This window comes from Hippocampus zosterae, chromosome 20 (genome assembly GCF_025434085.1).
Source record: "Hippocampus zosterae strain Florida chromosome 20, ASM2543408v3, whole genome shotgun sequence".
NCBI lineage: Eukaryota > Metazoa > Chordata > Actinopteri > Syngnathiformes > Syngnathidae > Hippocampus > Hippocampus zosterae.
In genome coordinates this window covers 9,329,007-9,351,620 of record NC_067470.1, presented here as the reverse complement: position 1 = coordinate 9,351,620, position 22,614 = coordinate 9,329,007, and the positions used below count along the sequence as shown (strand labels likewise).

At 41.9% G+C, this 22,614-nt stretch overlaps 1 protein-coding gene across 5 annotated transcripts in view; it reads right to left on the bottom strand.

Annotated features, from left to right (window-relative positions):
* The window catches only part of qtrt2 (queuine tRNA-ribosyltransferase accessory subunit 2), a 43,581-nt gene that overhangs the window by 18,377 nt on the left and 2,590 nt on the right, over positions 1-22,614 (bottom strand). For 3 of the 5 annotated variants that reach the window (XR_007960363.1, XR_007960365.1, XR_007960364.1), the window contains 8 exons: positions 22,485-22,540; positions 21,304-21,380; positions 20,714-20,923; positions 18,839-19,038; positions 16,900-17,069; positions 13,594-13,678; positions 12,447-12,735; positions 479-649 (listed from right to left, as the gene is read on the bottom strand). Coding sequence is in view for 1 of the 5 variants with exons in the window: in XM_052054599.1 (XP_051910559.1) it covers positions 12,495-12,735; positions 13,594-13,678; positions 16,900-17,069; positions 18,839-19,038; positions 20,714-20,923; positions 21,304-21,380; positions 22,485-22,540 (1,039 nt within the window). In the remaining 4 variants the exon portion in view is untranslated. Of the gene's footprint in view, positions 1-478; positions 650-11,965; positions 12,736-13,593; positions 13,679-16,899; positions 17,070-18,838; positions 19,039-20,713; positions 20,924-21,303; positions 21,381-22,484; positions 22,541-22,614 lie in introns of those variants that run through there. The other 2 variants (XR_007960366.1, XM_052054599.1) reach the window with 2 other exon arrangements.

The following is a 22,614-nucleotide window of genomic DNA, read 5'->3' as shown; positions in this document are numbered from 1 at the left end:
TCGGCAAATGCTCGTAATACATAATAATGAAGATTTAACTTGGCCCTTGGAGGACTTTATAACAACTGATAGGGAAAAGCTTCCCTGGTGTAAATGAAGGGGAACATATTGAGCCGAGGCTTGGAGTCGCCCTCAAGTTGCCCTTTTCATCTCTGCCATATTAAAATACCTGCGTGGACCTCTCTCACTCACTCACAGCGATAATGTTGCTGTTCACTTCACAGCAAACGGCAGATTTGCAGAACCCACGGCAATGCAGGGAAGGTCAAAGGTTAGCCGGGTTTCTTCCTCTAGGAGTGCGTATGCTCTCCTTTAATTTCATGGCAAATCTGTTTCGGCCATCACAAGACCACAACGTGTGTGCGCGCGGGCGGGTGCATAGTTGATATTTGCTCCAGGAGGTCCACGATGGCGCTTATGGAAAAAGTAACGTGTGATTTTTTTAAAAATGGGATACCGCATGATCAAGGAGACGTACCTTACGGGGCAGGTGGAATGAGGTGTGTTTATAAGAGTTGACAAGCCAGGCAGCTTCATGGTGCGTTTGATGGCTGTCACGCTGCAAAACGTCACACTCGGAGGGCTTCCCGGCGATACCGATTCTTCTTGGAATCAGTGGATGCTGTTGTCTCTTGGATTTTGTACGATTCTGCACAAAAAGGGAAAAAAAAAATCAAACTATTCTAATGACAAGAACAGTTCTAATATTTTGGGGGGTACAAATCTACTATAACTGAGGGGAACGTTTCATACATAACCCTGTTGCTAGTATAGCGTTTAAAAAAAACAAACAAAAAATCCCTAAAAATAGCTCGCCCGAGGCTACCCAATTGTTCAACGCTCATCTAAATGTCGTTCTGCAGACGGAATGTAAGACGGCTCTCAAGTTGAATCAATAAAAATCCAACATGTGTGTGTCCTACGCTTCCCCCAGTGACAGGTTAATGCTGTTAAAATGTAATTAATGCACGGTTTGCGTCCCCCCCGGGGCGACTTCTAAACCTTTCAACGTAACCGGCACTTGCAGCGCGGATCAAAGTGTACAACATAGTTGTTCATGTGGCACATTCGACAAACACGCGCGCAAGCTGTCCCAATAATTAGACACACTCCTAACCCTGTATAATGTGTAACATCGCATTAATTTGCATATTTGCTATAAAGACATTGAATAGTATCCAAGCATGGGTGACACAAATTCTGAGTGATTTGCGTCACGTCTATATGAAATTACCTCAAGCCATGAAGGCTACGTGATGCACTTAAGGCGGAGGCATGCATGGGGTGGTGCAGACGGTGGGGGGTGGGGGGGGGGGGTGATGAGCCACACAGGAAGGGTCTGGATTCAAACCCACAACCTCTGTACTGTGAGACGGACGTGCGAACCAGTTTCCACCGTGCCACCCTGTATTTTAAAAAAAAACACCTTATGATCAACTACATAAGGTGTATTTGCAAAAAAAAAAAAAAAAAATGTAATCAATTGTCACGAATGAATATTCTCCAAGTCATATTTCATTCATTCCAGTTTTGGGCTTCATTTTCCCAACGGCACATTGGGAGCTTTCTCTTCTGATGCGATGCAAATCTCGTCGAGTTGACGCACGCAAGCGACGCACCTACTCACATAGACGACGCCCGCCACTGCGGCGAGACACTCGTTGAAGAAGCCGCGAACGTGTGGAGGCCTCAAGAGAAGCAGGCTGCTGCGTGACTGCCATCCATTAGCGGCCACTCAAGATGGATCGGAGGTTATCTATTAGAGGGAATAATTATACTCCGGGGTTATAATTTAGATGCGAGTTGAGAGGGGGGGGGGGGGAGGGGGGAGCGCGGGCCGTTTGGAAAATGAGTCCAAGGAAAAGATAAAGGGATCTGCAAGGAGAAGGATGGAAAACTTCCTGTACAAAAGAGCGCACAATGAATGCAGAGAACGTGCGCGAAAAGGAACGCGGCACACTCCGGAGAGCTCCCGTTCGCTGTGTTCCTTCAGATGTTCTTCGCCGCGCCAGATTAAAGAGCAAACGCCGGCGCTGCCCTGAGAATCTGCATCGCAATGTCGCTCCGATCTGAAGAGGCCGCGAGATCATGAGCGCGGAAGAAGAAGCTGGACAATTTTGGCGGTACAGTGGAATAAAAAAAAAGGGGGGGGGGGTTCTAAACAGGTTACAGGTCACATTAACCCTTTCGCCAAAATGCCAACCCATCCTGATGACAAGAGAGGCTGAAAGCGTTAAAGTTTTGAAATAAGTCATTTTCGCCTCATTCCGGTGATCGCATTTGTCCAGGGGGTGTGCAGACTTTTTCTATCCACTGTACACAGTTGTTTGCCGCTTCTGCAACGTTGAAGTCCACAAGTGCAGGAGGCCATCGTTAACTGTGCTGCCACAAATTACACACCAATGAAATTAAGATGAGCGGATAGCAGATTGGAAAAGGCATTTAGCGGCAAAATCAGGCTTCAATCGAGGCCCCTTTCGCATTCAATTATGTCGACCCAGCGCAATTATTCATGTCACGTATCGTTTCACACCGTGCGCCTTCCAATACCTACGCAAAACCACAGCACCTCCTTTGCTCGCCCACCGACAACCCCCACTGCCCCGGCCTGTCAATCCAGACAGCAATTACAGCAAGACCTTGTCGCCATGTTGGCAGCTGGCCTGTGATGGCAGCTTACAGGAGACGGGGACAAAAAAAAAGTGACAAAAGGAGAAGGGCAATGGCGAAATTTGCATTGAGACTTTTTGAAGACACACGCCGAAACCGAGCCGACACATCAGAGTAAAACCTCGGCATGACACAGGCCGACACTGAGCAAAACACGATGAGCTAAAAACCAAACTTGACAAACGGAGACCTTCTTGATCTGCCGGCGCATGCTAACTGGTCACTGTTGTTGTTTGTTGATCTGTACGCTTTTATCAAATTTGACATCAAATGCAAATGGTGGCTTTATCTCTGGCTCCATGAGAAAAGCCGATCGGGTTAATAAAGCTGACTGCATTTTTATTAAGGCCATCAGGGTTTACATCCGTCGCCCAATTTATCTGCGGCTCCCATCTTAATAGAGCACTATATATTATACACACACACACACACCATATATCTGTAACTTTCCAATCAATCAATATGCACACAGTCTACCGACGATAAGGATCTAAGACGTCTAACATATTAATGACTGCCTCCGATTGGTTTCACAAAGATGGCGATGATTATCACTTTCTAAATAGTCTGCCGACGCAGCGCCTTAAAGTCGGGATATTGCACCAGTTGACCCATTTCGTTTGAGGTGTAATCATTGCGTTATAAGAAATAATAATAACAAGCTTCATTTTTCCATGCCAGCAACGCATATGCAAAATAAGCGAATGCCCTTCTACACGAGAGCAGGAGGAAACTGAGTAGCCACTCTTTCCGATCATACAACAGAAAAATCACTTTGTCTTCACATTTAAAAAATAAGAATAAAAAAAAATTGGTGGTGCGCTGTGAGAAAAATGTCATGTAAAATTCTGAACAAATTCCCTTAACACACACAACAACTAAATACTTGCTCGGGATCTTTTTTTTTTTTTCAGCCAGCCAACAATTAGGCCTTTGCTAACTTTGCCCACAGCAAGAAAAAAAAATCAAATTCGGACTGATTATCATGACTTGTAACCCATTTCAAGTTTTTTTTTCTTCCTCTGTCGCGCACTCAGTAGCTGACAAAGTAAGACTGAAGCCAAACACTCGTGCAAAACATGCGCAAGTACAGTAAACAGCGGGTACACATGCCTGTCACTCACAGATGGTGGGGGTGACTAGGGAAGCTTCATCAAGCTACAAGTCAAGTCAACAAGTCAAGTCAACAGTATTTATAGAGCACTTTCAAACAGCCATTGCTGCATACAAAGCATGGAGCAATTTAACATGCACAATAAACAGTAAGACAAATCGGTAATAAAGGCGGTAGAAAGCCCCAAACAGTAAAATCAAGAACAAATCTAAGTCATGCTGAGTCGAATGCCAAAGAATACAAGTGAGTTTTGCTGCGGGCAATGTCCCCATGTTGCCCAACTGTCCCCCCCCCCCCCTCCGCGGTGTGTGACCTGCACCCACCCCAGCTGGTTGCATCATCATCATCACCGTCATGGCTGAACTGAAATGAAACATCCAATTGGCAGTTAAAACAGTTGTCGCTCCTCTGTAAAAATTCCTGACTTTTCACTAAGCTTGGGTTTATTATCATTATTAGTTTTTCCATAAGTTGTTTCGAGCAGCACTGGGTGCGTTGAAATTTTTAAAAATGTTTGATTGCAGTGAAACGCTAAAAGAGTGGAACAAAAACAACCCCCCCTGCCCCCCCCCCCCCCCCAAAAAAGCTGATTTATTTTCGAACAACGCCAGACAAAACGCAGCTGCTCTCATGTTCAGCTTCTGCCTGAGTTTTTAAATAAATCATGGGGCGGGCTGGGCTTGGTGTTGCCAAGGCAACGGTCCGTGACAACTGTCAATCTACCGTGAGAAGGGAGATGATTGCAGAGCACTACATCAGAAAAAATATATGAGAGGACAATTCATAATTTTTTGTGGGGGTACAATATTGTAGATGGTATCGTAATAATGTGATATAACATAATGCACAGGTGTCAAACTCAAGGCCCGGGGGCCAAATCCGGCACGCCAGGTCATTTTATGTGGCCGGTGAAAGCAAATTATGAGTGTCAACTTGCATGATCCTTCCTAAAATCTGTATCAAGATGTCAAATTGTCATGTGTCATGAATAACGTTGCAATTTTACACTAATATTTTTCCCCAGTTTACACTCATTTGAACAATAATTGAACTATTATAGTTGACTTGACTGATTTCAAAACTAGTAATCCTTTTTTTGTGTGCGTGAGTGCATGTGTGTGTGTGTGTGTGTGTGAGTGTGTATGTGCAAGTAATCATGCAATAAGACGATTAAACATTTTTGTGGTTTCAGTGTCATAATGGCCCTCCAAGGGAAGACGTAACTCCAAAGTGGCCCGCGACAAAAATGAGTTTGACACCCCTGACGTAATGGATCGAAGTTGTTTTCGTGATATCATAGCTCCATTGACGTACGGGACTGCAATTTTGTAATGACGCTTCGTTTCGCGATAGTATAGATCAGGTGTCACCAACATTTTTGAGGGTGAGAGCAACTTCATGTGTACCGATTGTGTGAAGGGCTACCAAATTGATACACGTCTGAAATGACATATTTGTCCAAAATACCTTCAATAATATGAGGATGTGTTATTTTTAATACTTGATGATTTAAATTGTCAGACTTTGATCGTGTTTCGAAATGTCTCACAGTACTGCCAATGTTTGCATTTTTAAATCATAATTTCTACTAGCAAATCACAATGTCCAGGCACTGGCGGGCTACTCAAGTGGTCTTCACGGGCTACCTGGTGCCCGCGGGCACCATGTTGGTGACCACTGGTATAGATGCATTGATGTATCAGAGATAGTATCACAACATTAGATATCATATTGGGAGGCATCATAAATTGTATTGTAACTTTGATAGCTTCAGTAATGAATTGGATGGTATTGTGATACTGTGATGATATATGATAGATTGTAATGTACTGTCATGATGTATCTTCCGTAACATAACACACCAGTAAATGCTTTGGAGATATCAGATGTAAGTTGTTGTATCACGGATGAAAACATTGATATATCACGGACGCAAAATATTGTGACTAATGTGGTACACACACAAAAATAGCTCTAGTCGAGTTTTTGTGCACTTTTAAAACTAGGTCAGAGACAATAAATGCCTACCCACTGAACTATTAGCATATCGTAGCCCTGGCAGAGAGGTCTTCACTCAACCAAGGGCCATCCAAGTGCAAAAGGAGGTTGTCAAAGTTCAACCCTCCTCTGCTTGAATTAGCAGTGCAATAAATGCCTGTCAAAAGTGACACTAGCTAGCTTGGAGCAATCATAATTATAGTACTGAATAATAAGTACAGTGATAATACGTTGGTGCTATAATTATCACAACAATGAACACTCTCAATGAAAATGAAGTCAGAAAAACTCTCTTAAGAACAATGAAATGATACAAAAAAATACTGTTTTTTGTTTTAGTTTTGTGTTACTTGGAACATTACAATGCTTTATAGTGTGTTAAAAAAATAAAAGTGAATAAACCTCCAAGGAGGTTATGCTTCAAATGGCATCCCATCTCCGGTTATATAAAAATTAGAGCTGTCAGTTTAGCAGGTTTTTATTGGCATTAATTTAAATGAATTTTAACGGGATTAAATTTTTTCTCGCGAGATTAACGCGGCACACGTCACAAGCGGATGTTACATTGCTCTATAAATACACCAGAACAAAACAACAAGCGCGCTGCAGAAGTCCACGCCCATGTCTGTTTTGCCAGCCACGGCAGCACGAGACACCGAAAACGGATATTTAAAGAGTTTATGAATGGAAAGTTTACTTTTAAAAAGTTGCCCGATTGCTCCACTGACAAGACCAAAGTTATCTGTTCTTCTTTCTCTCTGTATCATACAGGTATAAGATGTTTGCCACTGACACGATTGTTACTTGTTTGGAACTATTTTGTGTGGAAGGTTACAGTGTTCTCCGTCCATATAAATAGAGCGGGTGGAGCTTCTCTGTTTGTCTGACAGTGGTAGCGACCTAGCGAAAATAAAACGTCTCTAGTGTTGTCATCGAACCATGTGTAGTCATTCGAAATGAGGTCTACACAAAAACAGTAGACTTCCGCACAAGAAGGACCAACACAATCAACATAGCCTGACTGTGTTAGGGGGAGTGACCCCCCCCCACACCTTTCAGAATGGTTTGCCCCAGCAGCACGGGGGAAGTGCGTGCGCTTTTTTGTACGGCGGGCAGTATTGAATACAGCGGCACATAATGAACACTGGTGTCCGGTGTCTCGTTATTCTTCAACAAACTTACAGAAACAGACTGCTGTGTTCAAAGTAAACTTGAGAAAAACGAAGTATGCAACCATGGTTTAAATCTACTATAGGCTGAGTACTAGTTTACCTTAGATGTGCATTTTTTTATGTTATATTGCTCTGTTTTGATTTTATAAAAAAAAAAGCTGTTAAAGCAGCTGTTGTGTGACAAAATATTGTTTTCACTGTTGTTGATGGATATAGTATTATTGTGTGAGAGATTATGTGTGAATAACTGCTCCAAGTGAAAAATGTAAAATTGAAAATCGAAATTGTTATTTCAGTAAATATTTGCATTTGGCACATAGAAAACTGATTCATGATTCCATGTTGATGAGAGCATTAAAATGGGGGAAAAATAGGACAAAAAATGTAAAAGGAAATTCAGAAACAATAAAAAATGTGTGAGTAATCACGATTAATTTTTTAGTCCATTTGAGTTAATTAGGACAGTTGCATTTTTAATTAGATTAAATATTTTAATCATTTGACAGCTCTAATAAAAATCAAGATATTCTCTTCGGAATTGCACATGGATCAACGTTAACGGACAACGGAATAGGCCACAAGCGATTGCTAGCTAGCTAGCTAGCTAGCTTTCGAGATTCCTGAAAAACAAATTTTAATCAACAACTCAACCTTAAGTTAATCTTGATGAAGCAAAACAAATGATTATTGCAAGTACATGATCTGCGTCAGTAAACTTAAGCGTGCTACTGCGACGTTGCTTATCAGCTCTGGGTCTGCTCGAGGTTCATGCTACATATCTGAAATGAACACGGAGCTGCGTGAATTTGAATACAGATGGAAAGTGGGAGGGATGGGGGTGGGGGTTGCGGCGGCGGGCTTCGTATGTTCTTCATATGCTACTGCTTTCTCGGCAGCCTTTTCATCAGAAAGACCAAAGCACGACTGTGCTGACAGCAGAGTTAGACCCAGAATCCATCACAGAGAATAAATATCAAAACATTCCCCTCTGGATGACGTGAAGAGATGGTGATATGGGAATACTTTCTGGCTTCAGGACACAAGGGAGCAGGAGCAAAGCGGGAGAGAATTCCTCAGTTATCAACTCAATATCAATATTATTGTGATACGATACACCGGAATACCATCTTGATATGTCACAATATTAATGATATCGTAGCAATGGTGTCTACAATAACAAATGTGCAATGACGCCACTAATGAGCCATCACAGTATCTCCGATGTCATCGGGACACAATCTATCACAATATCACAACAAAACCGTCCGTCTACCATCTTCCAAATGTGAATCCAACAGGTGAATTGTCATTCTCAGATAAACAGACCAATCGGAGCTGCTGTCATTAGCATAATGAGGCTCGACAAGTGAAAAGACAGAAAGGAAGAAAAATCAATGGACTCAAACCAATGTGCTCGATGTTTTGTCAAAGAAGCTTGATAATCTGCAGCTATTTTCCCCAACTTTATTTAACAGCACTTTCCTCTGGTGTATACTTTCCTCTAGAATCATCACTGGCAGTAAGCAGCAACGTTTTTCCCAGAGTATCTTTGGAGTTTCATCAGATAGGTCCCAACTCATCAACGCTCTCCGCACCCTGCAATCACGCTCTATTGATGTCAGCCACATTGTTGATGATGCTACGGTTGACTGATAGGCTCTTGGAAGCCATGATTACAAGATTTGTTCTTTGTTTCTTTTAAAGCTGCTTGTTTGCAGGGAGAATTCCATGACGCAGCGGACAACATGGCAACTCCGAGATGCTACTGTGATATTTCAGTCAATGTCACACTATCTATGAGAACATCACATCAATATGACCATAATTACGATACCACCAAATAATCAAAAATATCACAATCCAAAGCAAACAATAACAGTTTTACAATATTGTACAGACAACAATGGATTTGCATAGCGCATCGCAGATAACAATCACATCAAAAGAACAAAATTCTGATACATCATAATGGCAATGATATCACAGCAATATACTGATAATTATGTATAATACATGGTCTTGTTTGGATATAGGGGGTATTTTGAGGTATTGGCAGTATTGTGCTATCATATCATTTAGGTCAAATAGTTTTCCTATAGTATCGGCTATGGTCATCCGTTGATATCACAATATCAGGATACAATTAACACAATATCACCAGATAGATAACATAATCCGTCAGACTGTGAAACAATACTGTATCACAACGGTCTCTATGTTACATCCCATTATCAACATAACAGCAATGTATCAGGTGTATCATGATACCATACAGAAGATATCAGTTCATTTTGACAAAGCGAGTTTGCTTTTATCTTGTAAATGGCATTCTGTTGATATCCCAGTTATCCAGTATCATAGATTTTCAAAATTTGATGTGACAAATTGGTTTGTGCACCCCACTTTAGCCACACTCATTCCAGAAAGACGATTCTCATCAACGAAAAGGCCAAATGCTCACGGCCTTTTCATTTGTCTCGTGTCTTGGCAGAGACAACACCGCTGAGGGGTGTCAACAGAAACCCTTTCATGCACTCTTTGTGTCTGAAATTCGTTTCACATTTTCAACAAAATTCCCCAGATGAGGCAGCATATTCTGGACAAGGCGGCATGCAAAACCAAGGAAACTTTTGGTCGCAGCGCATGACCTCATTCCAACATGTTTCCTCAGTGCTTGCTGTTGTACTCTGTCTCTGTCACGCACCCGGGCACGCACGCCAAAGATAAAAAACATTCATTCATCCATTTTCCATAGCGAATGACCTCAATAGGGTCATCCTATCCCTGCTAATTTTGGAACTGTCGTCAGCCACTGGCAAGGCCCGTCCCATTGACATTATGCGCAGGCCAGCACTTTGAGACTACTCTTGACCCGCTACATATTTAATTTTATTTATCTTTTTCACAGATTTCAATGACATTCACAAGCCGGTGCAAAACATCAGTTGGGGATTGGAGGGGCAGATGGGTAGCATCCCGAAAGTAGCACCTGCGAAGAGACATGCTTACGAAGCACATTTCATCAGTTACGGGGGATCGAGCAACCAGAGAGAATTCAAGATCAACTAACTCATCCATGGGGCTTGGTGCTTTCGTTTTATGAAACGGCACCATCTATCCATCCGGGCAAGGACAACCGTGGCATAGCAACATCCGGTGGATTACAAGATGGCCACTTTCCACTCCAACGGTAGTAAAAAGTGTAATGTTCTGCATTACATTTAATAAAGATGCTTTCTTGGAGTTTTTTGCTATGCCGGCCTCACTCAGCTTCAATTACCAACTGTTGTCTCAACCAATCACCACATTATTCCCACATATCCGCTTGACGAGTTCCGCCACAACTCGTGAATGGATTGTGTATGCTCGGGCTAATGTGTCCGCTTGCACCGTTGTTCGCGTTTACACAAAAGCCGGCCTCGTTTCTAAGGAGCCACGCGGCAATGAGACCCGACTATGACAATGACGTGAGGGGGAAACCTGCCGTGTTTGATAGTGAATTTGCCCGGCTGTTCATTTCGGATACATAAGATGAGGACTTTGGTGGATTTGTCTTTTTAAAAACATACGCGAGTTTACATGCATGCGACTGTATTGTTTAAGCTGGCATACATTTTACCATGCCTGCATCCAATAATACAATGTGTCTTGTGTATGTGTTAAATACAGAACCAGCACCCATAACTGACACTGCGCCTTTTTATACGGTGCCGCGTATGGTCATAAGAATACGGTATGCATCTAAAATGCGATCAAATATAAACCCACCGGGTGCCCTACAACTCCAAGAGCGGGAATTGTCTCCTATTTCAAAATGGCACCGAGTCAGCTTGAACCCTAAATGAGGCGCTGGAAACATTCAGGGAACAAATTACACTGTAAGGAAGACGGAAGGCGTGTAGAGGGGGAAACAATAAATCAAGAGCATGAGGTAACATGTTGCCGATTTCATTGCGGAAGAAAAAGGACAACGGCACTCTGTATGCAGGCTGGGTGACCACACTGTATCTAACTGGCCATACCAGCTGTGACGCACAACTTGGATAATGCGTCGAGGGATGATTAAAAACATTATAAATGGGCCTCTTCCAAAAAATAAATAAATAAAATAAAAAAAGGATAAACGCCGAATCATCGGATAAACCAGATCAATTGCTGCCTGCAGCTATGGAAAAATGAAATAGACTCGCCCTCCAGAGTCTGGTAAAAATCTGAGATCAAGAGAAACATTATTTTAAAAATTGCTCAGATTTTAATCGTAACTGAACACAAACAAAGGAAGGGAAAATACTGTTTGTACAGTAGTACCTGAGTAAATAAATATGCCTTTCAGGGGTGGGGCCTGGTGGGGTGGAGTAGTTTCAATCCAAACAAACAATGACAGACTGGCAATCTGCACACAGTCACATCTGCCACACATCAACACATTAAAAAACAAACCGTGAAAGCAGACAATTGTGTAAGGTCTAAACATTACAAAATGTGGCGTGTCCGTCATTAAATAAGCAAAATAACAGCGGCTCTGGTGCAGTTTGGGCAGCCAGTCTAAACACTGCTCATGGAACTGGCTACTGAAAAAAAAATGAGGTTAGCACATTTTGAACACATCAGTTGAGAGCCACAAGAGCAGCTAGCATTTAAATTCCCTTGTGGGAGAACAAAAGCATGACAAAAGAATTACGGTTTTGTAATGTTAACCACGACTCCGACAACATAAATCAAAGTTTGACGCATTTTGTAACAAATTCTCCTGGAAATTTGTTTTATTGGTCTGATAACAAGCTAGAACGGTGCCGAGTACAACCCCGAGGGCCAATGAAAAATCACCATTCACGCTTCATGTACTGAAAAAAATTGCAGGAAATTCACCAGTCAAAGCTGACGCAAGGGACCAAAAAAGAAAAACAAAAACTTTTTTTTTTTATTTCAAACCTTGTACTCATGCCCATGTATTATTTATCCTCTGTGGAAATCGACAAATATTACTGCTTCTCACTGAGGGAACTGCACAATTAATTAATCGTCATGTTATTACAGTAAGTTGGTTTTTTTGGGGGGTACAATAATATGGTGTGTTATGTTAACAACAAAGATAACTGTTGGGTTTTGGGGTGTTAGAAGAGATGAATGCAATATCAAATAAATGTTTTCTTATCTTATCAATTTCATGATAAAGCAACAATTTTTAAGTGGAGTCGCCACTGGGCAAACTTTGATTCCAAGAAAATGATTCGCCTTAAATGTAGCATACAGTGGAAGAGGCGAGGGCAATCGATAATCCCCACCATTTGTACAAATGCGATCAATAACGTACACTGAAAAAAAAAATAATAAAAGACATCATGGAGAGCATGTGGACAAAGTTGCGGTACTTGCCGGGGACGCCAGCGAGAAGAAAGAAGAGAACTTGACCTTAACTTTTTGATTGCCTCCATACGGAGGCAGAGCCAATCTGCCGTGACAAAAAGAGCCGGTTGATTGTTCACACAAACCTCTCCTCCAGGCTCAATCCATCTCTCCCATTTGATTTCATTCCGTCCTTAGGTATTTGTTTCCGTCTGACCGAGGACCCGCCTTTTCAAGAGGTCCACTTTATCGGCAGCCAGGGCTTCTCGAAGGGCCGCGAAGAAGGCCAGATAGTGCGTCGTGTTGTGGAGCATGAGCAGAACCCCCGCCAGCAGCTCATTGGTGGCTAGCAGGTGGTGCACGTACGCTCTCGTGTGGTTCTTGCAGCAGTAGCAGACACACCCATCCACCAGGGGCCGGAAGTCGTCTCGGTACCTGGACAGTCCGCGGAGACGGTAAATCACTTGGGACAACGGAGTCATTGGCGGGTTGTGGCTGGGACGTGAAATGGCACAATAGCCAATTCAGGAGGCACTCATTCATTTGAAGCATTAGTTCCAGTTTCCGATTAAAGTCAGCAAAGGGAAGTTTTGGTGGATGTCTTGAAAAGATCATCCTGGGTGATTATTTTATAGGATGGGATGCGTTGGGAGTGATTTTTTTTCCCCCTCCGAATCTGCGAGGAGCAGATGATTCTAAATGCAAAACATGCGCTATAGTTAAAGCGAGATACACACATACCAATATTGGGGCAATTTTTTCCCCAAACCCATTTACAGTCAAAGTCACAAAAAACTAAAGTAACAGATTTCTCGAAACGATCATCCTGAGCAGTTTGCATTTGGTGTGCGATGTGGCAAGAGTCTTTTTTTTTTCCTCCTCGGGTTGCTCAGAAAATGGGCAAGGCGGAAATCTACTACTCTTCTTCGATATATTTTCTGGCAGTCTGGATGCCTTGAGATACTATTTTGCCCCTCACAGGTCAGTCTTGGTACTACAAAAGACATCCGGTTTGCGGTGGAGAGCTGCCTTTCAGTGAAGCGACCGCTACATGTGTGGTGTCTTGTGCTGGTCAAGTCACATACACTGCACACGATGACACCAACAGGGATGGCAATGGCTAGTGATGAAAATTTTGGAAAGGGGCGTGGCCTGGACGGGGCGACCAATCACAACAAGTAAGACATCATATGTCAAATCGCAGGGCTGTTTACAATCGGAAGATGGAAAGACTGATCGGGAGAGCCCGTGAAAACTCGACGATAAGGCTCCTGACGCCCCCTAAAATTTTACCTTTTGTCTTTGAGATTCATCTCGAAGGAGGTCATGCGAGTCGGGTCATCGGGATGGTGGTCTCCATTCTGTTCTGCTGTGCTTTCTACCCAAACAAAAGCAGACCCCTCATTAATCCTCATCACCAGCTAATTTCCGAGCACATCCGCAGAAGCACGACCCCCCCGGCGGTGACAAGGAAATGCCAAAACATAACATCGTTTGACCCCTATTATGCAACATGGTCAACAGCTCAAAGAACAAAATTACTTGTCGGTAATCGAGTTCAGACAAGCAAGGGCGTTGGGTTCATTTAATGGAGGCGATGATTTTATTTTGCACTTAACTCTTACACTCCCAAAGACGTTTTTAAACGTCTTTTCAGACTTGGTCCAGAATTGGCTGGTACTGAATGAGTTAATAAAGTAATTGTATCATAGCGGGGTACCTTTATTGACTGCACTACGGAGAGGAGAAGGCGGCTATTGGTTTAAGGCGTTAATAAATTGTACAAATAAACAAGTAAAGAGGGTCACATTAGTTTAAACCACTGTGTAAAAACTTTATTGAAAAAAAAACAAAAGCCTCATGAATCAGTGAGGAGTTTATTTTTAAAAGCGGGTTATTTCACTTATTTTTGTCACCATTATTTATTCATTACATGACATATAGCTGAAATTGGCGCCGCTCGATGGTGTCGATACGGATTTCACAGATGCAGCCGATAGCTGCTCAATTGGTTTTATCTGTCGCAGGCAATGTGTTGAAAAGAGAACGGCGGGCAACGCGTTCTGTTTGTTTGAAATGGAGCTGATGCGTTCAAGAGCGCATCAGATTACCGGCTGAATGCTTTCAGCGATAATTCATATACTGTATATATACAGTATATATATTTTTTGGGGGGTTATGCTGTCGAGGTGCATGACTGGGATATTTCTATTATTTGTTTACTTGCGTGTTGTTACTGCACTAATTTGAGATTTATTTTTGGGGGGTGGGGGGGGGGGCATCCCTGACCATAAAGCACAAATTTCCGTTGTACACCATATCTAAGAATTAAATGCAAACAGAACACTCGGTTCTGCAGTATCAATTCACGCCAAGAAAGCCTGATGTGCTTTTTCTTCGGTTTTGTCTGCTCAGTGCAATTTAAAGACAGAGGTTAATAACTGAAAGCACCTTTTGATACAATCATGTATTCCAAACTCAATTTAAGGAGCAACAGCGCTATTTCGTTTGACCGGGTGTTAAGAGATGCTGACACATGCAGCTTTAGAATTTCATTTTATTTTATTTTATTTTTTGCTTCATCAACACTGTTCCATTACTATACCTTGAACTTTCATTTCTCCTCGGTGCGAGCGTATTTATAGCAAATCTGGCGGTATCGAACAGCACTGACGACAACGCTCCGTCAAAGAGCACCGACCCCAAGAGCGACGGTGAGTGAGCGGGCCCCGATGATGAAATGAGAAGTTACGGCGGTGAAGAGCGAGCAAGGGCCCCATTACCATACGCTCCGCTGTGTCAAACAGGACGCGTACCCAGAGGCCTCTGGCAGGGTTGCTTGTAATTGGTTGAAGGGGGACTGGGAATTCATTTTGAACACCGGCCGGGTCTGCTCTCACCTCCATTACGTTTGTCGGTGCGGAATCGATTAGCGCCATCTTGACATGACTCTCACGTCGGGAGAGTTTAACGCAACTTTTTTTTTTTTTTTAATGAAAAGGCTTGGCACATTGTCATAACTCTTGTTAAGCTAACGGTTCCCTCCAATTACTTTTAAATGCGAGGATGACATTTGGGCTGTGAGCTTTGCATTGATCCAACTCTTTGAACGCCATTGACAGCGATCCTAACGAGGAGCGCAATCGACCTTTTTTTTTGGCGGCGGGGGGGTCCTCTATTGTAACCAGTGGAGAAAAGTCTTGGCCAACAATGGTTTTATAGTGTTCAAGAAAGAAGTAATGATTTAAAACCGGTATATGAAAAACTAACTATGGCAGCATTCTCTTTTGGACGAGATTAGGGAGTACGACTAGATAAGTTTTTTACTTCTTCCTACTCCCTTGAACATAATAACTGTGTTGAATGAAGACCGATTTCTTTCTTTTTACCATTTTATCTACCTTATTTTCTGTCAAATTATTACTGTATATGTGTTATGTTCAATAAACAAACAAACAACAACAAACAAACAATTAGAGTGTCTCAAAACAATGTGGAGGCTAATGAATATGGCGCAGCTCTGTACATTCAATGGCGACCAGCAACATCAGAACAGTTGTGTTGCCTAAACAGTTGATCTGCTGTAATCCTGCTTTTTATGCCTACGTGACCAATATAGGCTACTTTTATATTGTACAAATTTTGGCATGTTTATTGATTCATATTGTGAGACAGTTACATCAACTAGGCCAGAAAAAGGAGCAAGTCGTAACCTTAATGTCCTCGGGTCACACATCCTATCGTACACATTTAAATATTAGCAAGCCGAGTGTGCTGGTAATATTGTAGACCTAATGGCCGCCTCGTGAACCGATGTCTTGCATACTGGCAGTTAAGTCATTGGAAGTCAAATGTGAACCAACTGACAAGGAGTCATGGGGCAGACGCCGCGATCCGATCCCCTTTGAGGTTGACTTGCTTTATCATGCTTTTTGGTGGGAAAAAAATGAATCAAAAGGAGGATTGAGAGAACCGCAATGTTACAAATGTCACCAATTTGCTTTTAACCTTTTGTCCTCCATTTTAGATCCAGTGGATGCATGTGGTTGTGTGTGCGTGGGGGGGGGGGGGGGCTTGATATTTTAGTGAAGCAGGTCACACCGCCGAAGGGAAACAAAAGGGTAATTTTGCCACCAAAATGTGGACTCCGCAGCGTGACAGACGTGCTTGCATAAAAAATAAAAAAAAATCTATCTGGCTTTAACCAGATAAAACCGCAGTGTTCAAGACAGAAGTCTAATGTTGTTGTTTTTTTTTTTAAAGAGCTTTTTTATAAAGTAAAAATAACAGCTCAAGATCCGCAAGGACAACTGATATGAAACATTTCAAAAAGGGCGTTTTGATATGGAATCTAGTATTGTTGTAACGTGTCGTATTCACGTAATCAAACAGAACACAAATATATCAAAAGTTTTGGCCACCTAAGATCCACGCCAATCGTCAGATAAAGGGGAACGTAACACGTTTTGAGTTCCTTCGCAGATTGACCCGATTCACAATGTGTGTGCTCGTATCATGATCATTATCACACCGGGAGGTTCATATCGTGATAATATCGTATTGAACAATATATCCTACAAAAGGAAAAAGTACTCCCACCACAAGGGGGCGTCCCATCGCCGCTCTCCGGGTCGATTGCCGTGTCGAAGCGGAAGCAGAGGGCACAGCCTCGCTCAGTGACCAGGAAGGGGAAGAAGCCCTCAAACAGGTCCACGCCGGCCTCCACGCATGCCAGCACCTCGTCGGGTCGACCCACACCTTGCAGAAGCCTACAAGTGTAGTCGACAATTGCCATCAACAGCAACTAGCGACACGGGGGATAAAACAGCTGGGGTTTTTTTTTCACTTTTACTGCATAATAACACCTTCTGGTTAAATCATGAGCATTTTTACAGAATATTACAGCTTTATTTTCCTCTTTCCTACGATAGTGTCTTTATTTTAAAATAAAAAGATGCTTGCAAAATTAAAATTTCATTCCTGTGCAGAATTTTTCTCTCTCCTGTAATATTTCTACTTTTCCATTTTTGTAGAAAAAAAGAAACAGATATATTTCTTATACAATTGTTCATTATTATTGAATAGTTTTTTAAACATAAATTCTGAATTTATTCTCATATAACTCAAATAACTTTTTTTTATTTTACCACTTCCTTTTTCACCTCCAATTAACAACTCATTAATTCTAAATTAAATTTTAAATCAATCCTAATCCATAAAAAGAAATGTATTCTGTTTAAAGTCTAATTTTTTGGGGAAATATTAGTTTGTCATTCAAAAACAACTTGGTAAGATTTCATCTCAATTTTCAAAATTTACTCAGATTTTGTCTGGGAAAAATTCCAATTTTCTTATCTTCGCGAGTCATATCTTCATCCAAAAACATTTTTCACAAATTACAAAGTTAGCTAGTGATATTAGTTGTAAGTCAGAATTTGACAGCTATTATTTTTCTCCACAACAACAAGCTCGCTGACGCTCCTCAGCCTTACCTTTAAGCTTTTTAATTCTGACTTCATGCTTGTCAAATTGTGACTTAATTCTCAAAAAAAACTTACATACTCTCCCGATAATAGACACTAGATTTTTGTTGCTTACAATTATTGACTTTAAGTGACTGTTGCAATATTGTAACTTTAATTCTTGTCAATATAACTTCATTTCTTTTCTTTTTTTTCCTGGCAATATTTCCACTTTATTCTTTTTTTTTTCTTCTACCCTCCACCCCCTGAAAAAAAAAAAAGAAATCACACACGTTGCATATAAACACATGAGCAACACTTCTCTGTAATCTGTCAGCACAAATGCATTCGGTGCTCTCGCACTCTCTCTCTGGCCTGGCAGATAACAGGCTGCAGGCGTCAAGGTCGAGGCCAATTTAGCATTCGAGGGAGACGCTGCGCTCTAGTCGTATAGCGCAGGTAACTCTCTGAAGATCCCGAGGGGTCTCTCTTCCTTCATTATATTAAAAAAATAAAATAAACTCAGCTGATTTCATATTCCTGAAAACCCCCTTGGAACAGAGATGGAACAGATGGGGCTTATGTGAAGACCTCTTTAGTTCGGGTTCGTTATGCAGACACATTGACGTCGTGTACGTGGGCATGTAAACGTCAGGCCAATTGCATGAGGGAGAGACTGATCATTTGCATTATTAACACAGTATACGCGCACTCGTGGAAGGAGCAGAACATCCTTGTACTATCGAAATACAGTACATATATTCAAAGAAATCATGTCAAACAAGTGACCAAATCAACCCGGGCGTTAACTCGCCCAACCTAATGGTTTGGGATGTCAGTTAGTGAGAGACGAATTGTGTTGTGGAGCTGTCAATCAAGCCATGTTGCTGCAAAGACCGTGGAGCGACTCGAGTGGAACGCATTCATTATTCATTAGTCAAGCAGGCTAATTCAGTGAGTGAAGGAGCCATGAATCACTTGGTTTAAGCTTAAGCATTTAACAATCAGGTAATCATTGATAAGAACCCTCGCAACCACCAATTTATGACTAGGATTCTATGATGCTGGTTGCTCACCTGGGTTTGTCCTCAGGGAGCTCCTTGATGACCGCAGCTATGAGCTGGCTCCTCAGGGCGCCGTTCAGGTGACCAGACTGGAGTCCGTCTAGGCAGAAGCCCGCCACGGGCCGCTTGGCCGTCTCCCTGGCCGAACGCGACCTTTCCTCCGGGACGTCCCCGCCCTCCACCACCCCGAAGAGCGCCGCTCCCTCCAGCTCCTAGAGACCGGTGGGGAAGAGCTTAGCAAAAAATTATTTTGGAAACAGGATCCGTTGTCAGGACGACATTCGGATTCTTCATCAAGTCAACAATAATAATTTCATGACAATATTGATTACAAATTGCAAAATGCATCTAAAACAGGGGTGTCAAACTTATTTTTGCTGTGGGCTACATTTTAGTTACCGTTTCCCTTGTAAGACCGTTATGACCGAAACCAAATTTTTAAAAAGTCAATAATAACTCTTTATTCAACTGTTGTTTATGTTACTGTAATGGGGGGTTTGGTCACAAGAAAACGCTTATAATATGTCTCAAATTTATTAAATATAAGAATTTAAAATTTAGGTAGAGATTTTGCCAAGCATCATGGAAGTTGACATGTTTGATTTGCTTTTGTCTGCCACATAAAATTGTGTGGCGGGCCAGATCCGGCCCCCGGGGCCTTGAGTTTGAAACCTGTGATCGAAATGGTTCACTCAGCAGGTGTGCTTTGCTTGTTCTTTGTTTTTTGGGGATGCACTAGAGAAGGGCACAAGAGAGAGTAAAGGAAAAGTGTGCAATCTTACAAATGTGTAATAATTTTTGTGACCATTTTTTTTTGTCAAATCATTTTCTCACAATATTACAACTTGAGTTCATTTTTCACGTGAGTCACAGTCAATGTGACTTTGTTGGTTGTTTTTTTCCCCCTAAGTTTTGTCTTTTATAAGCTGGGGTGAAAAAGAGCCAGGCATGTAACAGGGACAGCCAGACAGGAATACACGAGAGGAGCCCACGTAAGTGCCTCCTTCCCCGACACAAACTATTAGACGTTCACCTTCAAGCGACAAACAAAGCAACCATAAAGACACCGCAAGAAAAGAAGGACCGAAGACCACAGCGCAGCCGCCAAACTCAGTCAATTATGGTGAGGGAAAAGCAAAACAAAATCAAACACAAAAATAAAAATACAGTCATCATCAGCGGTCATCCAATAATTCATAATGATGAGGAGGGCGCGTTCTATTTTTCTCCATCCTGAAAAGATAATCATCGTGCATCACAATAATGAGGATAATGGAGTAGCGCAAGCAATTGCGTACCAAAATAAATGCAGTCAAAGCATTATAATGACAGTCGTAGCGACGACAATAATAACAGTACTAAGATCAGGATCACGAGGATCATTAGAATACGTTTACAATATGAATTGATAGATGTCCTATTATCATCACGAGAATCATGGTAATATGGCGGAAAGGAAAGCATAAAAGTGTCAACAAATAAATGACAACTATGATTCGATGAATGATATCAATTTGATCATGTCATGTTACTACATTTAAATTAATAATAGTGCAGCGACTGACTCTAGAGAGTGAATAAAGTAGTGCAGTGGTATAAGGGATGTTTTGGGTAGACGCTTCCAGTACTTACGATGCCAAGACTTTTGCTTGCCTTAAGTATCAGTGGCTGGCATCAGCAGCCACCACGAGTGCCCGATACCTTAAAATGAGTGTGGTATCACCACTCCTCAATCCCTATATGGTATGTAGTATACTATATTGTTAAAAATATTTAACAGTTATGCAAGTTACAGCGCACTGCCTGGACAGCTCCTGACGCTCTTTCAATTTATGTTGCATCATTTCCGATGGGAGAATAGCTTTTCATATTTAAACTGGGCCGCACCTGCGACGCCTGGTGCACCAGCAGACACTCATCCAAGTGGGCAAGGGTCCGCTCCACCGATTTGCGGACCCTCTTGCGGGAGGTGTTGTCCTGCCAGGTTTCGCCGTCGGCCATGCTCACGTAGCAGTCGGGCTGAAGCAGCTTCTGCATGGCCATGAATTTGGCTGCCGTCAGCTCGATGCGCCCGCCGCTTCCCCATACGGACACCGTCTACACGCCAGTCAAAGAAAGGACACCCATGAAATGGCTCACTGTTCATTTCAGAGGAGGGGGGTGGGGGGGAGAGACACTGTGCCAACTTAGTGGTTGTAGTCTGTACTTGGGCAAGGAAATTTTTTATTTAATGTTTTTTAACCAATTCATCAATTAATTGAAAAAAAGAATTGACAAATAAACAATTAGTTGGTGCCCGAATCCGATCTGAATAAATACTGTTGTGTGGCTTTCTACCCTGCTTTTTTGTTCCTGTTCCAAATATTTTAGATGGCATCTCTTTAAATTTGCTCCAAAACCATGAAGGAGAAATTAGAACCTGAACCAGACAAATGGACTCAGAGCAACAAATGAAAAAGAAAAGGAGACTGTCTAACCTTGTTGGTTGTGTAGCCAGTGGGGCTTGGGGTCGCAGGGTCATTCAGTGTGCAAAACAAAACTGTGTCATGAAGACCTGCGGTGCACAAAAGGTTACGAGGGGGGAGGGTTGCTTCATGAATACAAACAGTGGGGCAAATGATTGCGGAATTTGTCACAGAAACATAATAATACTCCTATGTTGTCCTTATAACATATGACATTGGAACAATTCCAGGAGGCGGCAAGAGCTTGCAAGCGCATACATGTTCAGAAAATACTGTTGAATGAGGTCACCATTTCAGGGCATTTCTATGAATAAAACACAGTACAGAAGCTCCTCAATAGGCTCTTCGGCATAAAATTCAAGGACAAATCACGTCAATGGTAACTCCACCTACGACAAAGGTTAACCACTCGAATAGTTTCGAAATGTTGAGGAGGAGTTCGAGGTCGCCAGTTTGGCTTCAAAAGAGTTTGGACTGTATTATAAGGCGTGCTATAAGATATTTTCCGGAAACCGGACCACTCAAAGGACAGCATTTCCAAGGTATCCGTCAAGATTAGGTTTATTCACCTCTTTAACTGTGAGGCATAAGCGTGTCCATCTTTCACCCTTGACATTAGTTATCGCTTTGTGGCTGTACAGCAACATGGCGAGTTTTCAGATGTAATTATTCTGACATGACTGATGTGCAGTCAAATAAGAAACCACAGTCGACACAAGATGGTTGCTTGTCCTTGACACTTTGAAACTTTTGGACAATGGTTTTTGTGAATGGTTGGACTTGTCCCCTACATTTTTGAAGCTTTTGGACAAAAGGGTTTTGTCAACTTTAAGGGGCATTTATGCGAGATAAATAATAACGTCCAAGTGCAATACAACTTCAAACTGTACTTTCATTATCATTAAAACAGATCATTTTATTTATAAGCTTTGATATGTGATTTATACCCAGCTTACACAGCTTGTCTCTCAGTTGACATAGGTTTCCTTGACACCAGGCATACAGTTAATGCCACTAGTTCGTTTTCGTCTCCCTTTTAGACAAGCGCTTTGAAATCATTAAAAAAAAAATTCAAAATAAAGACTCAAACCTGTACACATACGCAGGTGTATTAATAGCATTTAATAGTCACATATATTTCTTTGTGAACTATTAAAAGATTGTTTACCGAAACAATGTCCCTTTCAAAATACCTGAAAACTTCTTAAATCCTTCCTTGAATTCCTCCAACACTTCCTGGTGCTCTGCTCTGCAGGAAAATCCAGATAGATATCATTCACGATACAATATGTGAGAAATAAAATTAGCATCATGTTTTTGTGC